At 49.9% G+C, this 21,850-nt stretch overlaps 1 protein-coding gene across 2 annotated transcripts in view; it reads right to left on the reverse strand.

The window, feature by feature from the left end:
• The window catches only part of LOC143784766 (protein mono-ADP-ribosyltransferase PARP14-like), a 100,176-nt gene extending 91,972 nt beyond the window's left edge, over positions 1 to 8,204 (reverse strand). The window contains exons 1-2 of one of the 2 annotated variants that reach the window (XM_077273358.1): positions 7,855 to 8,204; positions 6,210 to 6,331 (exon numbers count right to left, since the gene is read on the reverse strand). In XM_077273358.1, coding sequence (XP_077129473.1) covers positions 6,210 to 6,331; positions 7,855 to 8,044 — 312 coding nt within the window. In that variant the 5' untranslated portion in view covers positions 8,045 to 8,204. The remainder of the gene's footprint in view (positions 1 to 6,209; positions 6,332 to 7,854) is intronic. The other variant, XM_077273359.1, reaches the window with a different exon arrangement.
• Positions 8,205 to 21,850: the final 13,646 nt, after the last annotated feature.

Consider the following 21,850-nt stretch of genomic DNA (forward strand, 5'->3'; position numbering starts at 1 on the left):
CCCGGCGTATAAGACGACCCCCGACTTTTAAGAAGATTTTGAGGGGTTAAAAAGTCGTCTTATACGCCGGAAAATACGGTAGATTGAGTGTCTCCTAACCATGATCTTCACCATACCGCACGCCTTGCGGCATTACAGTAGATAATGCACTGCCCCTGGCTGCAAATCAGACTGACTCCGCCGAGGCATCCGCCATGAAATCAGTTGCCATCTTCAATAGTGGTAATGATTTTAAAATTTCCTCTGGGGAGTTCTATTTTTCATTTGGGTTTCCAACTCCTCAACCCAGATACACATTGACCTGGCTACTAAGGTCGCAGCTACATTAGCTTTCATAATTGCTGCTGAAGCTTCCCATGATTTTTTAAGGAGGTCCTCCGCTCTTCTGTCCATCGGGTCCTTAAAGCCTGAGGAATCTTCAAATGGGATGGCTGTTTTCTTTGACACTCTGGCTACTGGTATGTCAATTTTCGGAACCGTTTCCCACGTGTTAGTATCCTCAGGATTAAAGGGAAGTCAGAATTTAAAGTCCTTCGGGACTATAAGTTTTTTCCCCACATCTTCCCATTCTTCTAATATCATTGCTGATATGTGATTATTCATGGGGAAGACCCTGTCTCTTCGGGCCCTTAGTCCTCCGAACATCTCGTCCTGGACTGTCATTGGCTCCGTGGATTCTTCCACTTTCATGGTGTTTCGGACTGCCTGTACCAGGGTGTCCGTGTCTTCAGAAGAAAATAAATATCTTTTACGATCGCAGGAAAGAAGTACCGAGGAGGTTTCCCCTTCCGCTGAGTCTAGATCAGAGTAGCCCGATACTTCTCCTTCCTCGGAGCTTGGATCCATGTTCCATCTGGGTCTTTTAGGGGAGGGAAGTTGGGGCGGTTCAGTAGTAGATAGAGTGGCCTGAACCTCCTCTCTGATCATGGTGCGTATATTCTCCAATAAGGATGATTGCTCCTGTTTGAGCAGCTTGGCGATGCAAGACTCGCACAACTTCTTGTCGTATGCGTCTGGAAGTCTAGTGGGCACTTATTAGATTTCCTTTTGACCACTGTCATGGAGCGTTTAGTCGTTTCCTTATCCTAAAAAAGATACGGAAAGGAAGGTCCTATAGCTATCTGTCTGTAGCCTGGCTAGGACGATGCTATTGTAGCTCACTCTCGTGGTCCAAGGGAGATTCGGACTGGACGTCAGGACGGCTAACACTCTCCATCTTACTGGGTCAGTGTGTGCTGTCAGCTGTCTGTCTTACCCGGCTTCAAGACATCTGATTCGTCCTCCTTCCGATCACAGCTGCTGCTCATTTGGATCTTTGCTGTCGCTTCTGACAGCGCATGCGCCCCGTGGAACGCATCCTGCTCTTGGATCCTCAGTAGAAACCGCGCCCCTCCAGGAGCGCCTGCTATCCTCACCACGCCCCCTCCAGGAGCGCCTGCTATCCTCACCACGCCCCCTCCAGGAGCGCCTGCTATCCTCACCACGCCCCCTCCAGGAGCGCCTGCTGGCCTGCAATCCTCACCACGCCCCCTCCAGGAGCGCCTGCAGGCCTGCAATCCTCAGCGCCGCCTCCGGAAATAGTCACCGCGCGACTTCCGGTGTCATGGCGCTGTACTGGAGGGAGACGCCGACCCGGCGAGTGGCAGCTTTCCAGCCACCTACAGTGGCGCCGCATCACCGGAACCAGCATCGCGGATGCCTGCCCAAAGGGCGCCACGCAGCAGCTGCAGTCCAGGGTCCTCTGAGGAATGCGGCTGATAACGGGAGCGCACGCTCTACCGACCGCTGAGGGACCTCTTGCGGTATCAGCGATATCGTGGGCTTACACCCTCGCCCATTGCCCCAACCCCGCTGGAGGAGCTGGAGCCTTCCAGGTAAATTGCTTCTTCGCACGTCTGTACTCCCCTCCTGCGTGTGTCCCTGATAGGGACAGGAAAAATACTGGAGGGTGGAGGTGGGGCTATTTAACCTCTTCTGTGTTTCCTGTCCTTATCAAGGATATGAAGGACAACCTCCTGGTGCTGCTGTCAGGAGGGACGTCCTGGAAAACTGAGGCCATGTGCACACATTCAGTATTTTTCGCGTTTTTTCGCTATAAAAACGTGATAAAAACGCGAAAAAAACGCTTACATATGCCTCCCATTATTTTAAGTGTATTCCGCATTTCTTGTGCAAATGTTGCATTTTTTTCCGCGAAAAAAATCGCATCGCGGAAAAAAAAGCAACATGTTCATTAAATTTGCGGAATTGCGGGGATTCCGCACACCTAGGAGTGCATTGAACTGCTTACTTTCCGCATGTGGCTGTGCCCACCATGCGGGAAGTAAGCAGATCATGTGCGGCTGGTACCCAGGGTGGAGGAGAGGAGACTCTCCTCCACGGACTGGGCACCATATAATTGGTAAAAAAAAAAAAAGAATTAAAATAAAAAATAGTGATATACTCACCTTCGATGGCCCCCGGAAACTTCCCGCCTCTCAGCGGTGCATGCTGCCGCTTCTGTTCCTATAGATGGTGTGTGTGAAGGACCTGCGATGACGTCGCGGTCACATGACCGCAATGACGTCACGGTCACGTGACCGCGACGTCATCGAAGGTCCTGCACACACCATCTATAGGAACGGACGCCGCTGAGGAGATCGGCTGTCTGCGGAGGGTGAGTATATTTTAAATTTTTTTTATTATTTTTAACATTCTATCTTTTACTATTGATGCTGCATCTATAGTAAAAAGTTGGTCACACTTGTCAAACAGTATGTTTGACAAGTGTGACCAACCTGTCAGTCAGTTTTCCAAGCGATGCTACAGATCGCTTGGAAAACTTTAGCATTCTGCAAGCTAATTACGCTTGCAGAATGCTAAAAAAACGTGAAAAAAACGGAAAAAAAACGCAAAAAAAAATGCGGATTTCTTGCAGAAAATTTCCGGTTTTTATGCAATTTGCATATTTAATTTCCCAGAGGAGCATTGTACGACAAATAAGCCTCCTTACCTTGACAAGCCAGATATGGTATGTCACTCTCCATAAGGAGAAACGTTACCCCTTAGACCCCAGTCCAGAGCCTCTCACCTAGCCAAATCAGTTCTCATGCTTCGCACTGACGAGGGCCAACAGCCCGAAACACCGTGTCTGCAAATTGAGATACTGATTTGGCTTTTATCCTAAGTCATATTGCACGACTCGTTAAAGGGTTGATTGTGACTTGCAGGATCGCTACTTCCAACAGGTGGCGCTATAGAGTTAAGTCCTCTTTTTCTCAGAAGAGGCTATTTGCACATCGGTTTTCTTCAGGAAATTTCTGCAAGAAATCCTGACGTGTGCACATACCCTAAATCTCCCAGCAGTCACAAATACTCGGAGGACACCCGAGCGTGCTCTGGAAATCTCAAGTAACGAGTACACTCGCTCATCACTACTTAAAATCCTTTGGTCTTCAAGAAAAATGTTGCTGAGCCTGGGGTGCAACCGCAAAACAAGACCAATGATGAACCAAAATCTCATTCTGCACATGCGCCACCTCCGGCGACATTTTCCTGAAGACTGCTGGAGGCCGATCTGCGTATTCGCCGGTGCCATTTTCATGAAGACCGCCACCAGCTGAATCTGCGAGAGCGCCATCCACAGCTAGGACAGTGCCAGCACAAGGTTTATATAACCAAGATGATGGGCTCAACAGAGGCAGCAGAGGGGCCGTGGCTGAGCCGAAGACCCACAGATGCGACCCACAGGTGCGGCCCACAGGTCCTACCCACAGGTGCGGCCACAGGTCCTGCCCACAGGTCCTACCCACAGGTGCGGCCCAAGCCCACAGGTCCTGCCCACAGGTGTGGCCACAGGTCCTACCCACAGGTCCTGCCCACAGGTGCGGCCACAGGTCCTGCCCACAGGTCCTACCCACAGGTCCTGCCCACAGGTGCAGCCCAAGCCCACAGGTCCTGCCCACAGGTGCGGCCATAGGTGCTACCCACAGGTCCTGCTTTACCCACTGGGGCCATGGTGATGTATTAGGAGCACTTTTTGTATAATTTCTTTTGCAATTTGCATTTTAACTTAAAAAATTTTTTTCCAATAAACTGTTTAGATTTTATTGAGCTGGAACATTGCATTTTTTCCACAGGTCCTACCCACAGGTGCGGCCCACAGGTCCTGCCCACAGGTGCGGCCCACAGGTCCTGCCCACAGGTGCGGCCCACAGGTCCTGCCCACACGTGCGGATTTAACGAAAACCAGGGGGCAGATTTTTCCGCTAAATGTATGTATTCAATCAGTATGACAGCGCCATTCTGCACATATCCTTAGTTTAATATGGACATTCCTGCTGACTGTTTCCCTTTAATAGAGCGCCAGCATTCAGTAGGATAACCACAGGACGGTTTATAAATTTGCAATGATATCTGTAACATCCATGAATGACGCAGAGCAGCATCACTGACCGCAGCTTGCGGCACGACCAGCACATCACGAGGTGTCAGCGGGGGCTTGTGGGGTCTGAAGTAGAATAATGAGTGAGAATTGAGCCGATAAAGACACAAGAGGCGGGAAGTCACGGTGATCAATGGGCCAGACAGGGCCACAACGCTTTTCAGGGGCCACAACGCTTTTTAGGGTACGAGCTAATTTGGTTTATTCTTCCGCTATCAGTTATGTCTCCTGAGGAGTCTGAGGAATGGAGAAACGCGTGAAGACATCGGACGCCACTGACCGCCTCTTTGTCATTGTGTCACCATCACGTATTTTGCTGGTAGTGACAATTATTGGAGGATTATGATTACCGTATTTATGGGCTGTGGGAGTTTTCTTCTGTGAATGTCTCTGTGATCTGGGGAAACATTCGGATGAGCCGCAGAAATATCATCAGCTCAGATCATGGGATAAATGCCTTGTTCTGTGACGCTTTAATCTTGGGGGTTTGACATCACGATTTAATATCAGTAAATACCAGTATAGTGCGGAGCAGCAACGCCAGAACGTACGACCACCATACGGTGCTGAAATAATACTGCTATACGGTGCTGAAGTACACTAACCATAGCGTTCTCCAATCAGAGCACCATACACTGGTCAAATAGCGCCACCATATGGTGCAAACATAATACCACTACCACCCTACAGTGTTCTCATAACACTACCATATAGTGCTGAAATAATATCAAAGAGTCCTGAAATAATAACACCATACACTGAATCTATAATACCACCATACAGTACTGAGGGAATATCACACAGTGCTCAATTATAATCACCATTCAGTGCCAAAATAATACCTCCATACAACACCATGCAAACTCAAATAATACCACTATACAGTACCATGTAGCGCTGTAACAAAACTGTCACACAGTGATAAAATAATACTACAATACAGTCCCCAAATAAAACCACAAACTGGTCAAACAATACCATCATATGTTACCACATGGTGTCTAAATAATACCACAATATGCTGCTCAAACAATACACCAATCAGTACCACACAAATAAAATTATACCGATATACATTGCTCAAATAATACCATTATGTCATGCTTATATTACACTACCATACAGTCCTTAAATAATATCAGCAGTGCGCAAATACTACCTCCATACAGTGCTCAAATACTACCTCCATACAGTGCTCAAATACTACCTCCATATTGTACCATACAGTGTCCAAATAATACCATGCATTACCATACAGTGCACATACACAATACCGCCTGACCAAATACAGCCATACAGGGCCATAACATTTAGAAACAATACCACCATACAGTGCTCACATGATACTACATGGAGGGCTGAAATAAAGCCTATTATAGCATTATACAGTGCAGCAATAACAGCATCATAAAGTGCTCACACAACTCCAACACACAGTGAAGATCCCACCGCCCCCTGTGAGCCCACCCTACGGGGGGCTGTGGTGGGGTCAGACTGTACTGTCGCCGGATCATGTACTGACAGTGATCAGCCTCAGCTGGCAGTGATCCGGGGGCGACACTTCATTACAGGCCTCGCGCCCCCCCGACCTACAGGCATTCGCCGCTAGCATCCATTTCTAGGCCCATGCCGCAGCCATAGTGGGGCGGTGACTGACACCTTGTCCCAGCTGCGCTCCGTTTTATTGCTTGTTTTTATCAGTTTCGCCCTGAACACGACAGAACATTCTTCCCCCCCCCCCCCCCCCGTCCTGATGATTGATGCCGCCACTCCCTGATGCACTTACTGCTGACACGTGGTGCGCTGTGCCGCCGCTCACTGCCGCCACCGACATCACATCCAGCTTCAGCTTCTTGCCACCGGGTAGATTCAGCTCGTGAGTTTCCTTCTGTAACACCTGATCCCGAACTGGAGAACGCAGTAATGTTATAATGGTGCGCGAGTGCAAAATAATACAACCGCAATAATACACCGAGACGGCAGACGGACGGAGAAGGAGAGTACCACAACGTGATGTCACTGCAGTAATGTTATAATGGTGCGCGAGATAATACAACCGCAATAATACACCGAGACGGCAGACGGACAGAGAAGGGGAAGGTCAGAATGTGATGTCACTGCGGTAATGTTATAAAGCTGCGCGAGTGCGAGATAATACAACCGCAATATACCAATACAACACAGCCTCCTCCCTGACCCCGGGCACTTACCCTCCTCCTCCTCCCTGACCCCGGGCACTTACCCTCCTCCTCCTCCCTGACCCCGAGCACTTACCCTTCTCCTCCCTGACCCCGGGCACTTACCCTTCTCCACCCTGACCCCGAGCACTTACCCTCCTCCTCCTCCCTGACCCCGGGAACTTACCCTCCTCCTCCTCCCTGACCCCGGGAACTTACCCTCCTCCTCCTCCCTGACCCCGGGAACTTACCCTCCTCCTCCTCCCTGACCCCAGGCACTTACGCTCCTCCTCCCTCCTGACCCCGGGCACTTAGCCTCCTCCTCCCTGACCTCGGGCACTTACCCTCCTCCTCCCTGACTCCAGGCATTTACCCTCCTCCTCCCTCCTGACCCCGGGCACTTACCCTCCTCCTCCCTGACCCCGGGCACTTACCCTCCTCCTCCCTCCTGACCCCGGGCACTTACCCTCCTCCTCCCTCCTGACCCCGGGCACTTACCCTCCTCCTCCCTCCTGACCCCAGGCACTTACCCTCCTCCTCCCTCCTCACCCCGGGCACTTACCCTCCTCCTCCGCCCTGACCCCAGGCACTTACCCTCCTCCTCCCTCCTCACCCCGGGCACTTACCCTCCTCCTCCCTCCTGGCCCCGGGCACTTACCCTCCTCCTCCGCCCTGACCCCAGGCACTTACCCTCCTCCTCCCTCCTCACCCCGGGCACTTACCCTCCTCCTCCCTCCTGGCCCCGGGCACTTACCCTCCTCCTCCCTGACCCCAGGCACTTACCCTCCTCCTCATCCCTGACCCCGGGCACTTACCCTTCTCCTCCCTGACCCCGGGCACTTACCCTCCTCCTGCTCCCTGACCCCGGGCACTTACCCTCCTCCTCCCTCCTGACCCCGGGCACTTACCCTCCTCCTCCCTCCTCACCCCGGGCACTTACCCTCCTCCTCCTTCCTGACCCCGGGCACTTACCCTCCTCCTCCCTCCTCACCCTGGGCACTTACCCTCCTCCCTGACCCCGGGCACTTACCCTCCTCCTCCCTCCTGACCCCGGGCACTTACCCTCCTCCTCCCTCCTGACCCCGGGCACTTACCCTCCTCCTCCCTCCTGACCCCGGGCACTTACCCTCCTCCTCCCTCCTGACCCCGGGCACTTACCCTCCTCCTCCCTCCTGACCCCGGGCACTTACCCTCCTCCTCCCTCCTGACCCCGGGCACTTACCCTCCTCCTCCCTCCTCACCCCGGGCACTTACCCTCCTCCTCCCTGAAGTGTATCAGGATATACCCCCGGCTGCCGTCCTCCTCCCGGATCTCACACTCTCCCCCATTAGACTTCTTCTTGCTCTGGAAATGCAGCAGAAGTTTGTTCTTCACTTGCTTTAGGCTGTTGGGCCCCTCGTCCCACTTAAGGGCCACAGGGAACTGGTAGGAGCGGTCCCCCATGGTGCGGAGTGATGGCGGCTCCGGCTGCAGGGTCAGGAATCTCCCGACTGCTCTTTCACTTTCATTTCTCAGAAACACGAGCCGCGGTCTCCACCCTCCGAGCCTCAGCTCCGTCACAGGCGGCCGTCACTCCCAGCCGCTGCAGACGATCCCGGCCATCGGCCGACGATCGCACAACTGAGCTCATCACGTTATAGAGGCCGAGGAATGCTGCCCACAATAACGCCGGAGGAGGAAAGGCTCGTGTGTGTGCCCACAATAACACCGGAGGAGGAAAGGCTCGTGTGTGTGCCCACAATAACGCCGGCGGAGGAAAGGCTCGTGTGTCTGCCCACAATAACGCCGGCGGAGGAAAGGCTCGTGTGTGTGCCCACAATAACACCTGGGAGGAAAGGCTCGTGTGTGTGTGCCCACAATAACACCGGAGGAGGAAAGGCTCGTGTGTGTGCCCACAATAACGCCAGCGGAGGAAAGGCTCGTGTGTGTGCCCACAATAACACCGGAGGAGGAAAGGCTCGTGTGTGTGCCCACAATAACACCGGAGGAGGAAAGGCTCGTGTGTGTGCCCACAATAACACCGGCGGAGGAAAGGCTCGTGTGTGTGCCCACAATAACGCCTGGGAGGAAAGGCTCGTGTGTGTGCTCACAATAACACCGGCGGAGGAAAGGCTCGTGTGTGTGCCCACAATAACGCCTGGGAGGAAAGGTTTGTGTGTGTGCCCACAATAACGCTGGATGAGGAAAAACTCGTGTGCCTAAAATAACGCCGGCAGAGGAAAGGCTCGTGTGTGTGCCCACAATAACGCCAGCGGAGGAAAGGCTCATGTGCCCACAATAATGCCAGCAGGGGAAAGGCTCGTGTGCTCACAATAACGCCGGCGGAGGAAAGGCTCGTGTGCCTATAATAACACCGGCAGGGGAAAGGCTCGTGTGCCCACAATAACGCCAGCAGGGGAAAGGCTCGTGTGCCCACAATAACGCCGGCAGGGGAAAGGCTCATGTGCCCACAATAACGCCAGCTGAGGAAAGGCTCGTGTGCCTATAATAACGCCGGCAGGGGAAAGGCTCGTGTGCCCACAATAATGCCAGCGGAGGAAAGGCTCGTGTGCCCACAATAACGCCGGCAGGGGAAAGGCTCGTGTGCCCACAATAACGCCAGCTGAGGAAGGCTCGTGTGCCTATAACGCCGGCGGAGGAAAGGCTCGTGTGCCCACAATAACGCCGGCAGGGGAAAGGCTCGTGTGCCCACAATAACACCAGCTGAGGAAGGCTCGTGTGCCTATAACGCCGGCGGAGGAAAGGCTCGTGTGCCCACAATAACGCCGGCGGAGGAAAGGCTCATGTGCCACCTCTGACGATCACTCCTGGGTGGCCATGGCGTCTATAGGCAGCGCTTGTTACTCATATAACAGTCTGATACCAGAGAAACCTACAGGCAATAGCACTATGCCCGATGTGAGGTAAAATCAGTGTTTAGGCATAGGAAATGGAAGATGAAAAGTGGTGGAATCAGATGGAGGGCGAGAAAGCGTGACCACTGCAAAGAGCCGGGCATGGAGGGTGATATATGGCAGCAAGGTGAAGGGTGAGCGTACGAGACGAGGAGCACAATGGCGTTTACCCATATGTGCTCCTCCTGAGCCACCTCCAACGCGTTTCGGTGCAAGCCTTTGTTGGGGTGACGTCGGACCAGCAACGGGCATCATCAGTCACGGTGGTCGCCTCCGGCTGATGTGGTGGTCGATGTGCCGACTCCTCTGGGATTAGCCGTGTGCGCTATCGCTGGGGGATAGAATGTGCGATATGTTGTGGGAGTATAGATGGCGCCCGCTAATGGTCTGACACCACCCCGACAAAGGCTTGCACCGAAACGCGTATTGGGGCCGGCGCCATTCCAGCAGGTGCAGCACATCGGGGTAAGCACCATCATCTCCCCTCTGGTACACTGCCATCGCCTCCCATGCCCTCGCCTCAGATGCCTACGCCTCACTTTGGACGCCCGTGCTCCGCTTTCTACACTCTGTCGGTTTTCTTAATTTGTGAGGCACTGACAGACACTTACCCACCATTTGCTTATTTCATCTCCATTGTTATTACCTCAGGATTCTGTTCCTCTGCAGCTTCTTCGGCTTCATGGCTGCTTTCATCTCCCTCTTATACGCTGTGGGTTCCCTGACCCTATGGATAACGGGAAAAGAGAAGGCCGAAGATCTGAGCACCAACTACAACCCCAGGACCAGCGAGGAGGCCGTCCGTGACAGAACACCATCTTATGGTCTTCATATACAATGGCGGCACAAGCCTCCCCAAGACCAAGAAAAGCTGCAGAACCATCACCTCATCTGCTGGAGAACGGCACTGGTGTCCGCGAGGACCAGACCCTGATACCGTCTGACACAACCAGCAATGGACGCCGGTGACTGGTACAGAACTGCCGGACGGGTCGTGTATTCAGCCGTGTAGGACATTAAATCTGGGCAACCAGATTACTGTGGCGCCCCTTGTGGTCAGAACTCGGCTTTTCTTGAAAGCTGAATTCTTCTGCAATAGTTCTCTGCATTGTTATAAAGGTCGTTGTATGCAAAAAAATGTTCTTCAGAGTCATAAAAATTTATATACTGTATCTCATAAAAGCAAAAAAATCACCACAATCCCTGCCCACATAGTCACAACCCCTGCACACATAGTCACAATCCCTGCCCCCATAGTCACAATCCCTGCCCCCATAGTCACAATCCCTGCCCCCATAGTCAATCCCTGCACACAGTCACAATCCCTGCCCCAATAGTCACAATCCCTGCCCCAATAGTCACAATCCCTGCCCCAATAGTCACAATCCCTGCCCCCATAGTCACAATCCCTGCCCCCATAGTCAATCCCTGCACACATAGTCACAATCCCTGCCCCCATAGTCAATCCCTGCACACATAGTCACAATCCCTGCCCCCATAGTCAATCCCTGCACACATACAGTAGTCACAATCCCTGCCCCCATAGTCACAATCCCTGCCCCCGTAGTCACAATCCCTGCCCACATAGTCACAATCCCTGCCCCCATAGTCACAATCCCTGCCCCCATAGTCACAATCCCTGCCCCCATAGTCACAATCCCTGCCCCATACTGTCATGGTTCCCAATGGCAAGGGAACGTAAGAAACATATAAATAACGAACGAGCTCTCGGGTGATGGAAACTCGAGTAGACCGTGAGCTAAATCTACCACACAACTAATAGTAGCCAGGGAGCATACCTACGGCTTCCTATATGCCACGCGCCAGCCGGAGGACTAACTACGCCTGGTAGAGGAAGAAACAGACCTGACTTACCTCTAGGGAAATACCCCAAAAGATGATAGCAGCCCCCCACATGTAATAACGGTGAATTAAGAGGAAAAGACATACACAGTATGAAAGTAGATTTAGCAAAGAGAGGTCCACTTACTAGATAGCAGAAAGATACAAAAGAGGACTTCACGGTCAACTGAAAACCCTTTCAAAAACCATCCTGAAATTACTTTAAGACTCCTGTGTCAACTCATGACACAGGAGTGGCAATTTCAGCCCGCAAGAGCTTCCAGCTACAGAGAATTACAAAAACTGCAAACTGGACAAAAGATACAAAACAAAAGGACAAAGTCCACTTAGCTAATCAGCAGACTAGTAGCAGGAACATGCAACCGAAGGCTCTGGTTACAATGATGACCGGCAAGGAAATGACTGGAGAGCAAGGCTAAATAGGAAACTCCCAAACACTGATGGAAGCAGTTGAACAGAAGCAGCAAAGTGCAAACAAGTCACCAATACCACCAGCAACCACCAGGGGAGCCCAAAAAGCGGATACACAACAGTACCCTCCCCTTAAGGAGGGGGCACCGAACCCTCACAAGAACCGCCAGGGCGATCTGGATGAGCCCTATGAAAGGCACGAACCAAATCCGAGGCATGAACATCAGAGGCAGTTACCCAAGAATTATCTTCCTGACCATAGCCCTTCCATTTAACCAGATATTGAAGTCTCCGTCTGGAAATACGTGAGTCCAAGATCTTTTCTACCACGTACTCCAATTCACCCTCCACCAGCACAGGAGCAGGAGGTTCAGTAGAAGGAACCACCGGTACCTCATATCTCCGCTGTTGTGAATTTTCCTTTTGGCTCCCTCTAGTGGCTACTAGTGATTTGACTCTGGGCATGTCATTCATCCCTTGTATGCTCACCTGGGTCGTTAGGTCAGGGGTGTTGCTATATAAGCTCCCTGGACCTTCAGTTCAATGCCTGGCAACGTTGATATCAGAGCTAATCTGTAGTGCTCTTTTCTTCTGATCCTGGTTCCTGTTTGATTAAGCTAAGTCTGCTTTCTTGCTTTTTGCTATTTGTTTTTGTTTGCATTTTTGTCCAGCTTGTATATAATCTGTATCCTGACCTTGCTGGAAGCTCTAGGGTGGCTGGTGTTCTCCCCCCGGGCCGTTAGACGGTTCGGGGGTTCTTGAATCTCCAGCGTGGATTTTGATAGGGTTTTTGTTGACCATATAAGTTATCTTACTACATTCTGCTATTAGTAAGTGGGCCTCTCTTTGCTAAACCTAGTTCATCTCTGTGTTTGTCATTTCCTCTTACCTCACCGTTATTATTTGTGGGGGGCTTGTATCCGACTTTTGGGGTCTTTTCTCTGGAGGCAAGAGAGGTCTTTGTTTTCCTCTTCTAGGGGTAGTTAGCTCTCCGGCTGGCGCGAGACATCTAGCGACCAACGTAGGCATGTTCCCCGGCTACTTCTAGTGTTGGCGTTAGGAGTAGATATATGGTCAACCCAGTTACCACTGCCCTATGAGCTGGATTTTTGTACTTCGCAGACTGGCTGATATCTCTGAGACCCTCGCCATTGGGGTCATAACAGTTTGCCAGGCCCAATTAAATGTTAAATGCATTGCAGAAGCGGGATTATAAGAAAGAAAGTTCTGAGGTTTTTTTTTCTCTCTCTCATTTTTTTTTCTTTTCCCCTTTACCTCTGAGTGGCTTGTGATTGCTGCAGACATGAATGTCCAGACCTTGATTACAAGTGTGGACCAGCTTGCTGCTCGTGTGCAGGGCATACAAGATTATGTTACCAGAAATCCTATGTCAGAACCTAAGATACCGATTCCTGAACTGTTTTCCGGAGACCGATTTAAGTTTAGAAATTTCAGGAATAATTGTAAATTGTTTTTGTCCCTGAGACCCTGTTCCTCTGGAGACTCCGCTCAGCAAGTGAAAATTGTCATTTCGTTCTTACGGGGCGACCCTCAGGATTGGGCTTTCTCGCTGGCGCCAGGAGATCCGGCATTGGCTGATATTGATGCGTTTTTTCTGGCGCTCGGTTTGCTTTATGAGGAACCCAATCTTGAGATTCAGGCAGAAAAAGCCTTGCTGGCTATGTCTCAGGGCCAGGACGAGGCTGAAGTGTATTGCCAAAAATTTCGGAAATGGTCCGTGCTGACCCAGTGGAACGAATGTGCATTGGCTGCAAATTTTAGAAATGGCCTTTCTGAAGCCATTAAGAATGTGATGGTGGGTTTTCCCATTCCCACAGGTCTGAATGATTCCATGGCCCTGGCAATTCAAATTGACCGGCGGTTGCGGGAGCGCAAAACCGCAAATTCCCTCATGGTGTTATCTGAACAGGCACCTGATTTAATGCAATGTGATAGAATCCTGACTAGAAATGAGCGGAAAATTCATAGACGCCAGAATGGCTTGTGTTACTACTGTGGTGATTCTACACATGTTATCTCAGCATGCTCTAAGCGTCTTACTAAGGTTGTTAGTCCTGTCGCCATTGGTAATTTGCAACCTAAGTTTATTCTATCTGTAACTTTGATTTGCTCACTGTCATCGTATCCTGTCATGGCGTTTGTGGATTCAGGTGCTGCCCTGAGTCTTATGGATCTGTCATTTGCCAAGCGCTGCGGTTTTGTTCTTGAGCCATTAGAAAATCCTATCCCTCTTAGGGGTATTGATGCTACGCCATTGGCAGAAAATAAACCGCAGTTTTGGACACAGGTTACCATGTGCATGACTCCTGAACATCGGGAGGTGATACGTTTTCTTGTTCTGCATAAGATGCATGATTTGGTTGTTTTGGGTTTGCCATGGTTACAGACCCATAATCCAGTCTTGGACTGGAAGGCAATGTCAGTGTCAAGTTGGGGCTGTCATGGAATTCATGGAGATTCCCTGCCCGTGTCTATTGCTACTTCTACGCCTTCGGAAGTTCCGGCGTATTTGTCTGATTATCAGGATGTCTTCAGCGAGTCTAGGTCAAGTGCATTGCCTCCTCATAGGGAATGTGACTGTGCAATAGATTTGATTCCAGGCAGTAAGTTTCCTAAGGGAAGACTGTTTAATCTGTCGGTACCTGAACATACCGCGATGCGTTTATATATCAAGGAGTCTCTGGAGAAGGGGCATATCCGTCCTTCTTCTTCCCCTCTTGGTGCGGGATTCTTTTTTGTGGCCAAAAAGGACGGATCTTTGAGGCCTTGTATTGACTATCGGCTTTTAAATAAGATCACTGTCAAATTTCAGTATCCTTTGCCGCTGTTGTCAGACTTGTTTGCCCGGATTAAAGGTGCCAAGTGGTTCACCAAGATAGACCTTCGTGGTGCGTACAACCTTGTGCGCATTAAGCAAGGAGATGAATGGAAAACCGCATTCAATACGCCCGAAGGTCATTTTGAGTACTTGGTGATGCCATTTGGGCTCTCTAATGCACCTTCAGTTTTTCAGTCCTTTATGCATGACATCTTCCGAAAGTATCTGGATAAATTTTTGATCGTTTATCTGGATGATATTCTGGTTTTTTCTGATGATTGGGACTCGCATGTGGAGCAGGTCAGGATGGTTTTCAAGATTTTGCGTGAAAATTCTTTGTTTGTTAAAGGCTCAAAGTGTCTCTTTGGTGTACAGAAGGTTCCCTTTTTAGGGTTCATTTTTTCCCCTTCTGCTGTGGAGATGGACCCAGTCAAGGTCCGAGCTATTCATGATTGGACTCAACCCTCGTCAGTTAAGAGTCTTCAGAAGTTCTTGGGTTTTGCTAACTTCTACCGTCGTTTTATCGCTAATTTTTCTAGCGTTGTTAAACCGTTGACGGATATGACCAAGAAAGGCTCTGATGTGGCTAACTGGGCTCCTGCTGCCGTGGAGGCTTTCCAGGAGTTGAAACGCCGGTTTACTTCGGCGCCTGTTTTGTGCCAGCCTGACATCTCACTTCCCTTTCAGGTTGAGGTAGATGCTTCGGAGATTGGGGCAGGGGCCGTTTTGTCGCAGAGAGGCCCTGGTTGCTCTACTATGAGACCTTGTGCCTTTTTCTCTAGGAAGTTTTCGCCGGCAGAGCGAAATTATGATGTGGGCAATCGGGAGTTGTTGGCCATGAAGTGGGCATTTGAGGAGTGGCGTCATTGGCTCGAGGGTGCTAAGCATCGTGTGGTGGTCTTGACTGATCACAAAAATCTGATGTATCTCGAGTCTGCTAAACGCCTGAATCCTAGACAGGCCCGCTGGTCATTGTTTTTCTCCCGTTTTGACTTTGTGGTCTCGTATCTACCAGGTTCTAAGAATGTGAAGGCCGATGCTCTGTCTAGGAGCTTTGTGCCTGATGCTCCTGGAGTCGCTGAACCTGTGGGTATTCTTAAGGAAGGAGTTATCTTGTCAGCTATTTCTCCAGATCTGCGACGTGTGTTGCAGAGATTTCAGGCTGGTAGGCCTGACTCTTGTCCACCTGACAGATTGTTTGTGCCTGCTAAATGGACCAACAGAGTCATTTCCGAGGTTCATTCCTCAGTGTTGGCAGGGCACCCGGGAATTTTTGGCACCAGAGATCTGGTGGCCAGGTCCTTTTGGTGGCCTTCCTTGTCAAGGGATGTGCGGTCATTTGTGCAGTCCTGTGGTACTTGTGCTCGAGCTAAGCCTTGCTGTTCACGTGCCAGCGGGTTGCTCTTGCCCTTGCCTGTCCCGAAGAGACCTTGGACACACATCTCTATGGATTTCATTTCGGATCTTCCGGTGTCTCAGGGCATGTCTGTCATCTGGGTGATATGTGATCGTTTCTCCAAGATGGTCCATCTGGTTCCTTTGCCTAAGCTGCCTTCCTCTTCTGATCTGGTTCCTGTGTTCTTTCAGAACGTGGTTCGTTTGCACGGCATTCCTGAGAATATTGTGTCGGACAGAGGATCCCAGTTTGTTTCCAGGTTCTGGCGATCCTTTTGTGGTAGGATGGGCATTGAATTGTCGTTTTCGTCCGCTTTTCATCCACAGACTAACGGACAAACGGAACGAACTAATCAGACTCTGGAGGCGTATTTGAGGTGTTTTGTCTCTTCTGATCAGGATGATTGGGTGACCTTCTTGCCGTTGGCTGAATTTGCCCTTAATAATCGGGCTAGTTCTGCCACCTTGGTTTCGCCATTTTTCTGCAACTCCGGTTTCCATCCTCGTTTTTCCTCGGGACATGTGGAGCCTTCTGACTGTCCTGGAGTGGATTCTGTGGTGGATAGGTTGCAACGGATCTGGAATCATGTGGTGGACAACTTGAAGTTGTCACAGGAGAAGGCTCAGCGTTTTGCCAACCGCCGCCGCGGTGTGGGTCCCCGACTTCGTGTTGGGGATTTGGTATGGCTGTCTTCTCGATTTGTTCCTATGAAGGTCTCCTCTCCCAAATTTAAGCCTCGATTCATTGGTCCTTACAAGATATTGGAGATCCTTAATCCTGTATCCTTCCGCATGGATCTTCCGGTGTCGTTTGCCATTCACAACGTATTTCATAGGTCCTTGTTGCGGCGGTACGTTGTGCCTGTGGTTCCTTCTGCTGAGCCTCCTGCTCCGGTGTTGGTTGAGGGCGAGTTGGAGTACGTGGTGGAGAAGATCTTAGATTCTCGTCTCTCCAGGCGGAGGCTTCAGTACCTGGTCAAGTGGAAGGGCTATGGTCAGGAGGATAATTCCTGGGTGGTCGCCTCTGATGTGCATGCGGCCGATTTAGTTCGTGCCTTTCACGCCGCTCATCCTGATCGCCCTGGTGGTCTTGGTGAGGGTTCGGTGACCCCTCACTAAGGGGGGGGTACTGTTGTGAATTTTCCTTTTGGCTCCCTCTAGTGGCTACTAGTGATTTGACTCTGGGCATGTCATTCATCCCTTGTATGCTCACCTGGGTCGTTAGGTCAGGGGTGTTGCTATATAAGCTCCCTGGACCTTCAGTTCAATGCCTGGCAACGTTGATATCAGAGCTAATCTGTAGTGCTCTTTTCTTCTGATCCTGGTTCCTGTTTGATTAAGCTAAGTCTGCTTTCTTGCTTTTTGCTATTTGTTTTTGTTTGCATTTTTGTCCAGCTTGTATATAATCTGTATCCTGACCTTGCTGGAAGCTCTAGGGTGGCTGGTGTTCTCCCCCCGGGCCGTTAGACGGTTCGGGGGTTCTTGAATCTCCAGCGTGGATTTTGATAGGGTTTTTGTTGACCATATAAGTTATCTTACTACATTCTGCTATTAGTAAGTGGGCCTCTCTTTGCTAAACCTAGTTCATCTCTGTGTTTGTCATTTCCTCTTACCTCACCGTTATTATTTGTGGGGGGCTTGTATCCTACTTTTGGGGTCCTTTCTCTGGAGGCAAGAGAGGTCTTTGTTTTCCTCTTCTAGGGGTAGTTAGCTCTCCGGCTGGCGCGAGACATCTAGCGACCAACGTAGGCATGTTCCCCGGCTACTTCTAGTGTTGGCGTTAGGAGTAGATATATGGTCAACCCAGTTACCACTGCCCTATGAGCTGGATTTTTGTACTTCGCAGACTGGCTGATATCTCTGAGACCCTCGCCATTGGGGTCATAACACTCCGCAACAGCGACCGATGGAACACATTATGGATAGCGAAAGATGCCGGGAGGTCCAAACGAAAGGAGACAGGGTTAAGAATCTCCAAAATCCTATAAGGACCGATGAACCGAGGCTTAAATTTAGGAGAAGAAACCCTCATAAGGACAAAACGGGAAGACAACCACACCAAGTCCCCAACACGAAGGTGGGGGCCAACACGACGACGGCAGTTAGCAAACTGCTGAGTCCTCTCCTGGGACAATTCCAAATTATCCACCACTTGTCCCCAAATCTGATGCAACCGATCCACTACCGCATCCACTCCAGGACAATCCGAAGATTCAACCTGACCAGATGAAAAACGCGGATGAAACCCTGAATTGCAAAAGAAAGGAGAAACCAAAGTGGCAGAACTAGCCCGATTATTAAGAGCAAACTCCGCCAACGGCAAAAAGGCAACCCAGTCATCCTGATCCGCAGACACAAAACACCTCAAATAAGTCTCCAAAGTTTGATTAGTTCGCTCCGTCTGGCCATTAGTCTGAGGATGGAATGCAGACGAAAAAGACAAATCAATGCCCAACCTGGCACAGAATGCCCGCCAAAATCTAGACACGAACTGGGTACCCCTGTCAGAAACGATGTTTTCCGGAATACCATGCAAGCGAACCACATTTTGAAAAAACAGAGGGACCAACTCAGATGAGGAAGGCAACTTAGGCAATGGCACCAAATGAACCATTTTAGAAAAACGGTCACACACCACCCAGATGACAGACATCTTCTGAGAAACAGGGAGGTCCGAGATAAAGTCCATAGAGATGTGCGTCCAAGGCCTCTTCGGAATAGGCAAGGGCAACAACAACCCACTAGCCCTAGAACAACAAGGCTTGGCCCGAGCACACACATCGCAAGACTGCACAAAAACACGCACATCTCGAGACAGGGAAGGCCACCAGAAGGATCAGTCCGGTCATACTGTCATGGTTCCCAATGGCAAGGGAACGTAAGAAACATATAAATAACGAACGAGCTCTCGGGTGATGGAAACTCGAGTAGACCGTGAGCTAAATCTACCACACAACTAATAGTAGCCAGGGAGCATACCTACGGCTTCCTATATGCCACGCGCCAGCCGGAGGACTAACTACGCCTGGTAGAGGAACAAACAGACCTGACTTACCTCTAGGGAAATACCCCAAAAGATGATAGCAGCCCCCCACATGTAATAATGGTGAATTAAGAGGAAAAGACATACACAGTATGAAAGTAGATTTAGCAAAGAGAGGTCCACTTACTAGATAGCAGAAAGATACAAAAGAGGACTTCACGGTCAACTGAAAACCCTTTCAAAAACCATCCTGAAATTACTTTAAGACTCCTGTGTCAACTCATGACACAGGAGTGGCAATTTCAGCCCGCAAGAGCTTCCAGCTACAGAGAATTACAAAAACTGCAAACTGGACAAAAGATACAAAACAAAAGGACAAAGTCCACTTAGCTAATCAGCAGACTAGTAGCAGGAACATGCAACCGAAGGCTCTGGTTACAATGATGACCGGCAAGGAAATGACTGGAGAGCAAGGCTAAATAGGAAACTCCCAAACACTGATGGAAGCAGTTGAACAGAAGCAGCAAAGTGCAAACAAGTCACCAATACCACCAGCAACCACCAGGGGAGCCCAAAAAGCGGATACACAACAGTACCCTCCCCTTAAGGAGGGGGCACCGAACCCTCACAAGAACCGCCAGGGCGATCTGGATGAGCCCTATGAAAGGCACGAACCAAATCCGAGGCATGAACATCAGAGGCAGTTACCCAAGAATTATCTTCCTGACCATAGCCCTTCCATTTAACCAGATATTGAAGTCTCCGTCTGGAAATACGTGAGTCCAAGATCTTTTCTACCACGTACTCCAATTCACCCTCCACCAGCACAGGAGCAGGAGGTTCAGTAGAAGGAACCACCGGTACCTCATATCTCCGCTGTTGTGAATTTTCCTTTTGGCTCCCTCTAGTGGCTACTAGTGATTTGACTCTGGGCATGTCATTCATCCCTTGTATGCTCACCTGGGTCGTTAGGTCAGGGGTGTTGCTATATAAGCTCCCTGGACCTTCAGTTCAATGCCTGGCAACGTTGATATCAGAGCTAATCTGTAGTGCTCTTTTCTTCTGATCCTGGTTCCTGTTTGATTAAGCTAAGTCTGCTTTCTTGCTTTTTGCTATTTGTTTTTGTTTGCATTTTTGTCCAGCTTGTATATAATCTGTATCCTGACCTTGCTGGAAGCTCTAGGGTGGCTGGTGTTCTCCCCCCGGGCCGTTAGACGGTTCGGGGGTTCTTGAATCTCCAGCGTGGATTTTGATAGGGTTTTTGTTGACCATATAAGTTATCTTACTACATTCTGCTATTAGTAAGTGGGCCTCTCTTTGCTAAACCTAGTTCATCTCTGTGTTTGTCATTTCCTCTTACCTCACCGTTATTATTTGTGGGGGGCTTGTATCCGACTTTTGGGGTCTTTTCTCTGGAGGCAAGAGAGGTCTTTGTTTTCCTCTTCTAGGGGTAGTTAGCTCTCCGGCTGGCGCGAGACATCTAGCGACCAACGTAGGCATGTTCCCCGGCTACTTCTAGTGTTGGCGTTAGGAGTAGATATATGGTCAACCCAGTTACCACTGCCCTATGAGCTGGATTTTTGTACTTCGCAGACTGGCTGATATCTCTGAGACCCTCGCCATTGGGGTCATAACAGTTTGCCAGGCCCAATTAAATGTTAAATGCATTGCAGAAGCGGGATTATAAGAAAGAAAGTTCTGAGGTTTTTTTTTCTCTCTCTCATTTTTTTTTCTTTTCCCCTTTACCTCTGAGTGGCTTGTGATTGCTGCAGACATGAATGTCCAGACCTTGATTACAAGTGTGGACCAGCTTGCTGCTCGTGTGCAGGGCATACAAGATTATGTTACCAGAAATCCTATGTCAGAACCTAAGATACCGATTCCTGAACTGTTTTCCGGAGACCGATTTAAGTTTAGAAATTTCAGGAATAATTGTAAATTGTTTTTGTCCCTGAGACCCTGTTCCTCTGGAGACTCCGCTCAGCAAGTGAAAATTGTCATTTCTTTTTTACGGGGCGACCCTCAGGATTGGGCTTTCTCGCTGGCGCCAGGAGATCCGGCATTGGCTGATATTGATGCGTTTTTTCTGGCGCTCGGTTTGCTTTATGAGGAACCCAATCTTGAGATTCAGGCAGAAAAAGCCTTGCTGGCTATGTCTCAGGGCCAGGACGAGGCTGAAGTGTATTGCCAAAAATTTCGGAAATGGTCCGTGCTGACCCAGTGGAACGAATGTGCATTGGCTGCAAATTTTAGAAATGGCCTTTCTGAAGCCATTAAGAATGTGATGGTGGGTTTTCCCATTCCCACAGGTCTGAATGATTCCATGGCCCTGGCAATTCAAATTGACCGGCGGTTGCGGGAGCGCAAAACCGCAAATTCCCTCATGGTGTTATCTGAACAGGCACCTGATTTAATGCAATGTGATAGAATCCTGACTAGAAATGAGCGGAAAATTCATAGACGCCAGAATGGCTTGTGTTACTACTGTGGTGATTCTACACATGTTATCTCAGCATGCTCTAAGCGTCTTACTAAGGTTGTTAGTCCTGTCGCCATTGGTAATTTGCAACCTAAGTTTATTCTATCTGTAACTTTGATTTGCTCACTGTCATCGTATCCTGTCATGGCGTTTGTGGATTCAGGTGCTGCCCTGAGTCTTATGGATCTGTCATTTGCCAAGCGCTGCGGTTTTGTTCTTGAGCCATTAGAAAATCCTATCCCTCTTAGGGGTATTGATGCTACGCCATTGGCAGAAAATAAACCGCAGTTTTGGACACAGGTTACCATGTGCATGACTCCTGAACATCGGGAGGTGATACGTTTTCTTGTTCTGCATAAGATGCATGATTTGGTTGTTTTGGGTT

Source organism: Ranitomeya variabilis, chromosome 7 (assembly GCF_051348905.1).
Source record: "Ranitomeya variabilis isolate aRanVar5 chromosome 7, aRanVar5.hap1, whole genome shotgun sequence".
NCBI lineage: Eukaryota > Metazoa > Chordata > Amphibia > Anura > Dendrobatidae > Ranitomeya > Ranitomeya variabilis.